This window comes from Archocentrus centrarchus, chromosome 22 (genome assembly GCF_007364275.1).
Source record: "Archocentrus centrarchus isolate MPI-CPG fArcCen1 chromosome 22, fArcCen1, whole genome shotgun sequence".
NCBI classification, from domain to species: Eukaryota; Metazoa; Chordata; class Actinopteri; order Cichliformes; family Cichlidae; genus Archocentrus; species Archocentrus centrarchus.
Genome location: NC_044367.1, coordinates 20,532,838 through 20,539,527, shown reverse-complemented (window position 1 = coordinate 20,539,527; position 6,690 = coordinate 20,532,838). Strand labels below are relative to the sequence as shown.

Below are 6,690 nucleotides of genomic sequence, written 5' to 3'. Positions count from 1 at the left end.
CGGATACTGTCTGAATGCAGAATTAGTAAGAGCACTGCACTACTATCGTGCGCCTGTCTGTGCCCCGCGTTTTGCACCCTCACATTTCTGTTTGTTTGTTTTGTTAGGTGATCAGCTGCGATGTGCGAGTCCCAGGCTGGGGATAGCCTGCTGAAATTGGGGTATGCGTGTGTGTGTGTGTGTGGGTGGGGGGGGGGGGGGGGGGGGGGGGGGGGGGGGGGGGGGGGGGGGGGGGGGGGGGGGGGGGGGGGGGGGGGGGGGGGGGTGGGGGGGGGGGGGGGGGGGGGGGGGGGGGGGGGGGGGGGGGGGGGGGGGGGGGGGGGGGGGGGGGGGGGGGGGGGGGGGGGGGGGGGGGGGGGGGGGGGGGGGGGGGGGGGGGGGGGGGGGGGGGGGGGGGGGGGGGGTGGGGGGGGGGGGGGGGGGGGGGGGGGGGGGGGGGGGGGGGGGGGGGGGGGGGGGGGGGTGCACAGACGTGAGAACCCCTTGCAAACCCCCCATCAGCACGTCATGGAACATTTGCAGAACAGGGACCTCCCACCTTAAGGCGTGCAACAGAGAGCAGCACAACAGTGGGATCTGCCCTGCACCGGACTCACTGCTCAGGTGACAAATACTCCTTCAGCTGCGGCGGTTTCATGCAGAAAAGAGCAAAGAACAGCCTTGAAACAATTCTGCAAAGCTACCCGTCAGTGTGCAACATGAAATAACTATCACTGCTGCTGCATTTTTCAGAACCAGAAGAGGGGGTGTTGTTTTCCTGGGTCATCTGGGCACAGCGGGGGTGCATAGATCTGTTTGCACGTCAGGCGCTTAAAATGTCCAGGCGGCTGGGGTGTTACAGATGTTGACAGTAGGGGGGCGCCAAAGGGAGGTAAGAAATGAGATGAAATCATGGATCACGTCGGAGTAATCACAGTTGATTTTATTTAAACATTTGTTAAAGATAAACCACAGTGCCAGTGCATCAGGCCATGAAGCATATATACATACGTATAATTACAAAATTAAAGAAAATAAAACGTTAAATTTATTTCATAATGTTTGATCACCTGTCTCACCTGTCACATTTACTCAGTAGGTTAATGCATAAAAACACACTATAGCAAGAACCATTTCTGTATATCAAAATGACCTTTTTCTTAAAACATAAAACCTTCATGATAAAAGACAGTAGAAAAAATAATAATCATGTATACCTTTTTTGTAAAAGATTATATTCTAATAATACAAATTGCAAAGAGTACAGTGAGCCCTTTTTATCCTTATAACTAACCCACTTCAGGTGAAATTATTAAACACACAGACTGGTGAGAAATTAAAGGAAATCATGGTGTTATATGTAAAAATGCCGAGCAGGAAACATTTATTAAGATGGCAAGAAGAGTGATCCAAGTCAAAAGTGCTTCAATCAGAACAGTGAATAATCAGCATTTACATATAGGGAAAACTTTATTAAGTGGGGTCGGCAACTGTGGTCAACAGTGCACATTTGACGACTGTCATGTTTGTGCATTAGTCTGATATGTAAAGGAAAACAGAGGAGGACTCTTCCTCGGGCTACTGAGGATGTCAGTGCAGGGAGTCATCACACCCTGCAGCAACAGTCGGTCAGCAATTACATGAACAGGGATGTTACAGTGGGGCTACGGAACATAAATCCCATATTACAAACATGAATGCACATTTGAGAATCCAGTGGTGCATAAACAGGGGTCTACAGAGACATGGAAAAATATAGTCATCCTTTACTATATTATAAAAGAGTTACTGACTTTAATGCTGGGTCACTACATGCTGCAAGGGCATTTTACTGGCATGGTTTAGAATACTTGCCGTTCTTAGAGGGACGGGTCACTGAAAATCAATGCAAAGTTGTTCTGAGTGATAACCCTTATTCTGTGATGAAACATTTCTGTCCTGAAGAGTATAAAAGTTTCAGTTTGAGGAGCATAAAAATTCAGTGAATTCTAGCTATGGGAGATTTTGGACTTTCTTCCTGTCACAAAATAAAGGAAGGAATACGTTTTAGAAGAACAGTGTTACATCCTTTATTTAGTTGCAGACACTTATAGAAGCTGCTCTGGCATTATTATGTAACATTCTACTAAGATGTTGATTTAGCCTTGATTTGTCACTCATCTGTATAATCCTCCTCAGCTCGCTGCTCTAATCAGTTCCTCTTCAAGTGATGTGACTTTCTTCAAGTGGTACCTGTCAGCCTCAGTGTCCAGCCCCACTGCATGGCATCTGGCCGAAGGACAGCGGAGGCAGGAAAACCTGCAGTCCGCTGGGCTTTACAGGCCTCCATTTCAAGGAGCCGTGACCAAGAAGCTCCACCTTTAAAAATAAATAAATAAGCAACTTTGTTAACAAAGAAAGCTCAACCTCAAAAAGGTTTGGCACGCTAGAGGCTAGCAGCCTAAGGTCCTTGGATATGGAGTAAGTCTTACCTGAGTTGTCCAGTACTACTGGCTCACTCAGAATCACTGATCCATTTTTGGCCACTCAAGTAAGATGGAAAAGATGGCTTTTTCCTGGGGTTTAGATGTGTACCTGTTGAAGATTAGCCCATTAAATACCTCAGATTTATATATATATATATATATATATATATATATATATATATATATATATATATATATATATATATATATATATATATATATATATATATTATTGACATGCCAGGCCCAAGGCAGACTGAAACTATTTTGATACAATGCATCAAAACACAAATAGAAACCCACCACATATTTGGAGTCAAGCTGTCATTCTAGCTCGCCATGCTGTTGTGTTATAGATGGCGTCCCCGTTCACCTTCAACCACTGGCCCATCTGCCTCAGACGCTCCTCAAAGATCGGAGAGATTCTTCCATCGCGTGTGGGGCCGATATTCATCAGCAGGTTTCCTCCACAGGACACAGTCTCCACCAGTGTCTGATATACACACATACACACTAAAGTGTCTGTACTACCTCATCATACATTAATACAAGCTAATTATGACACATTAACATAAACAAACAAAATCAGAAGTATGTTTATCCAAGTATTATGAATTACTGGAAGTATGTGGGTGGCTGTGGCTCAGAAGGTAGTGCAGGTCATCTACTAATTGGAAGGTTGGTGGTTTGATCCCTGGCTGCTCCAGTCTGCATGCCAAAATATCTTTGGGCAAGATACTAAACCCTGAGTTGTTCTCGATGTGTCCATCAGAGTATAAATGTGTGCTTGAATGTTAGATAGAAAGCACTTAGATGTAGACGTGTAGAGGAAAAGTGTTTGTATGAATGTGCTGTATAAAGAGCGCTGAGTGCTCGAGTCAAAAGTCCTATCTAAGAACCAAGAATTGAATGGTTGTTGTGTTCTGCATGCTTTTTTTTATTATTATTAATATTATAAATCTGGTTGTTTCAAAGTTGAATCTTAAATCTAAAACGGATCATGCTTTAGCCATCAGGACCCCTGAGCACTTGAACAACCTGCCTGAAGCGATATGCGTTCCTGAATCAGACTTGTCCTCATGTGATGGTATATTCTGTCATCCTTTTTTTATATATATTTGTTATTGGGGTTTTTTTTTTACAGCTTAATTATCGTATTTTATTTATTATACAAATAAGTCTTGCCTTTTTCATCCTTTCTCGTGTTGCTTTAACTCTCTGAAGTTTAAGTTTTTAGGTGTAGTACTATTAATCGTAGTAGCAGTAGTAATAGTCCTGCAAAAAAAAGCCTCTCAGTTAATCAATAAATAGTTGTGTATGTAAATTTGTCATAAGTGGTATAAATACAGTTCTGTGCAGTAGTCTTGAGCCACCCCTCATTTTTGTTAGGAAAATGAGAAATATGTGCTGTGACTAAGGTTAAAAACAGAGTTTTTAAAAAAATTTTAAAACCTGTCTTGTGTGGCAGGTTTTCAAATCACAATTATGATCTGAATGCACTGTTGTGCCAAAAAAAATACATTACGAGTCACAATTTTAGACAAGGAAGTGTGTCCAAACTTGTCACAAACTTGTCACTGGTAATGTATTTGTATTTGGCTCCTCTTGTTAGTGTTTTTCCCTGTATTTTATATATTTATTTGTGTTTTTTTCACATAAACCTATATGAATTGTAGCAATGCCAGAGTTGACAGGCGGGGAAAAAAGTGAAATAAAAAAGAAAAAGGGACAGAAAATAGGAAGAAAAAGGCACAATACTGTTACATCCGCTGTTTTTGTTGATTAAGTAATTGATTGACTTCTCCTGAATCTTAATAGTAAGAAATGTGTGGAAAAAGAGTAAACCTGCCTTTAGCTAAATCTGTCAATGAGCTATTTAATTATGATTTTTTTTTTTTGCTAAAAAAAATGTTCAGCAGTTTTGTTACATAATAAAGCAGTTTCTAGGTAAATAAGATTTTCAGCTCTTACCGCCACAAGCTGCTCGATGGTGAGGTAATCACTGAGGGGAGCGTTACGTCTGTAACTCCAGGACTTTGTGTCAATGGTCATGCAGTTTTCCCATTTGTGCTTAAGCAGGTGTCCTGGCTGGTAGCGATCATTACAGGTGTAATATCCACCGTGGGTGCAGATGGAGCCAGCACCCCACCGATCATTCGTCACCACCGTGTCACGTACTGGACTGTTGAAAAATGCAGATTTCGTTAAGGTCAGTTTTTATATGCATGATGGAAAAACAGGCTTTAAACTACACAATTTGCAACTTTACCTGTCATTATAGAGCCAGGCTAAGAAACCAGTGCTGTTCCAGTATTTGTCAGGTGCATTTCCATCTCCATCAGACCAAAGCACCTCTGGTTTGTATTTGACAACAAGCTCATAAAGCTCAGGTAGAGTTTTACTGGTAGGAAAGTAGTTTGTAGTGAAGACATTGGCGGCATCCAGGTCAAACAGCGGGTTAAACCACTCAAAAAGGGAGTGATACAACCCTACGTGCAGGTCACTGTAAGTGCGAAGAGCAGTCACCACTTCATCTACCAGGTCTCTTTTTGGTCCAACATCCACTGCGTTCCAGTTCCAGGAGTTTTTTGAGCCCCAGAGTGTAAAACCTAAGAAATACATCAACAAAACAGAACAGCTTCTGTGTGGCTAAAGGACAATCATACATTACTGACACTGATACTGAAAACAAACTAGTTCTTGATAAAACATGTACATCATAGCTGGTATTATAAAACAGCAGCAAAAAAAAAAAAAAAAAAAATGCAAGCACTTTTTTTGTAGTGTACCTTCATGATGTTTTGTGGTTAGAACGATGTATTTTGCTCCTGATGAGGCAAAGATGTCGGTCCATTCTTTGGCATCAAAGAACTCAGCAGTGAATTGCGGTGCAAAGTCCTGATACTTGAATTCTGGAGGATAATTCCTCTCCATAAAGTCCACATATGGTTTTAGTTTTTGCTTCTGCCAGTACCACCTGCGACATATAAATAAATGCAAAATTGGATGAGGGAGGGGCAAATTTATAATAAATGTCACTTTAGGTTGCATGTCAAATCAGTAGGTTGCAGTTTCCTTAATTAAAGAGACGCATACCATACAATATGTATGAGGAAGTCAGGAGAACAGAAAAGCATGTGACGGTGGTAAAAGCGTTTGAGGATTGTGGTACGGTGGTGTGGTGTGCAGTAGGAGGACAGGAGGACATTATACCGATTATTCATGACAGATATGTTTGACTTATGTTGAGAGATTATAGGCCAGCAAGTCATTTACAAAACCGTTTAATACCAGTAATCGTTTTCTGGCAAATACTGGTGTTGTGCCCAAAGTGAATTTCTCTGTTTCTATATGTTTTTCAGGTGTGATATCATTGCTTATATTGTAAATAGACTTTAGTTGACAGAATTTATGACCAGCTTATATATAAAATAAAGAAATGACCTGTTTGCAAGTATCTTTATGAGTCAGCATTATTATATCAACATTATAATCAATCTAGTCTTTTGGGGGGTTTTCTGCAGCCCTCTTGGCCAGATCTGTCTTAAAGGACATTTATTAATGACAATAACAGTTTTTACCTGTATGTATGTATGTATATATTCTACCTTGCGACAGGAATGTTGTTTTTGGCTCAAAATGACTTGATATCATTAATGAGAAATATGTATGACGTATTATAGCTCGAAAAAGTCATTTACAACAGTTTAAATATAGGCAATCTTTTGTTTTTGTTTTGGCAAAGAAGGTGTCATGACTTGTAGGCAAAAACAAGGGACCTCGAAAGAAGACACCTTGCTGTGCTTCCCTTTCCAAAGTTTTCCTTATTATTTCGCTATTTCTTTAACAGTTCAATTTTTTGTGCTGATTTTTAAACTACTTGTCTGGAAAAGCGTAAATCCTCTGATGTTAGAAGAAAAACTCACCAGAACCACTCGCTGCCAAAGCTCGGAACCGAAAAGACTCCCCAGTGTATGAAGATGCCGAACTTAGCCTGGTCGTACCACTCTGGCAGCGGTCTGGAGTCGATGGACTCCCAGTTCGGTTCGTATCTGGCCCTAATGGCCCCGATCATTAGTAAAAATACCGAAACGACGGTTAAAGCTCCCATTTCAGTGTGCCAAAATCATCTGACAGCACCTCTTGGACATCATGTGATAAAGAGTAAAACTCGCGGAAGTTGCCGTTGGGTAAAGGTTCAACCAATCATATTTAAGAGAGCGCCGCTTTCCGGAGCTGCACCTCC

The 6,690-nt window shown here is 41.7% G+C and overlaps 1 protein-coding gene across 1 annotated transcript; it reads right to left on the bottom strand.

The window, feature by feature from the left end:
- Positions 1–922: 922 nt before the first annotated feature.
- Positions 923–6,686, bottom strand: fuca2 (alpha-L-fucosidase 2). Its single transcript, XM_030718889.1, is given in 10 exon segments — positions 923–2,238; positions 2,241–2,341; positions 2,444–2,498; positions 2,501–2,553; positions 2,748–2,775; positions 2,778–2,937; positions 4,416–4,626; positions 4,714–5,053; positions 5,234–5,421; positions 6,371–6,686. Coding segments are annotated over 10 exon segments (1,359 nt in total). The 5' UTR covers positions 6,556–6,686; the 3' UTR covers positions 923–2,200.
- Positions 6,687–6,690: the final 4 nt, after the last annotated feature.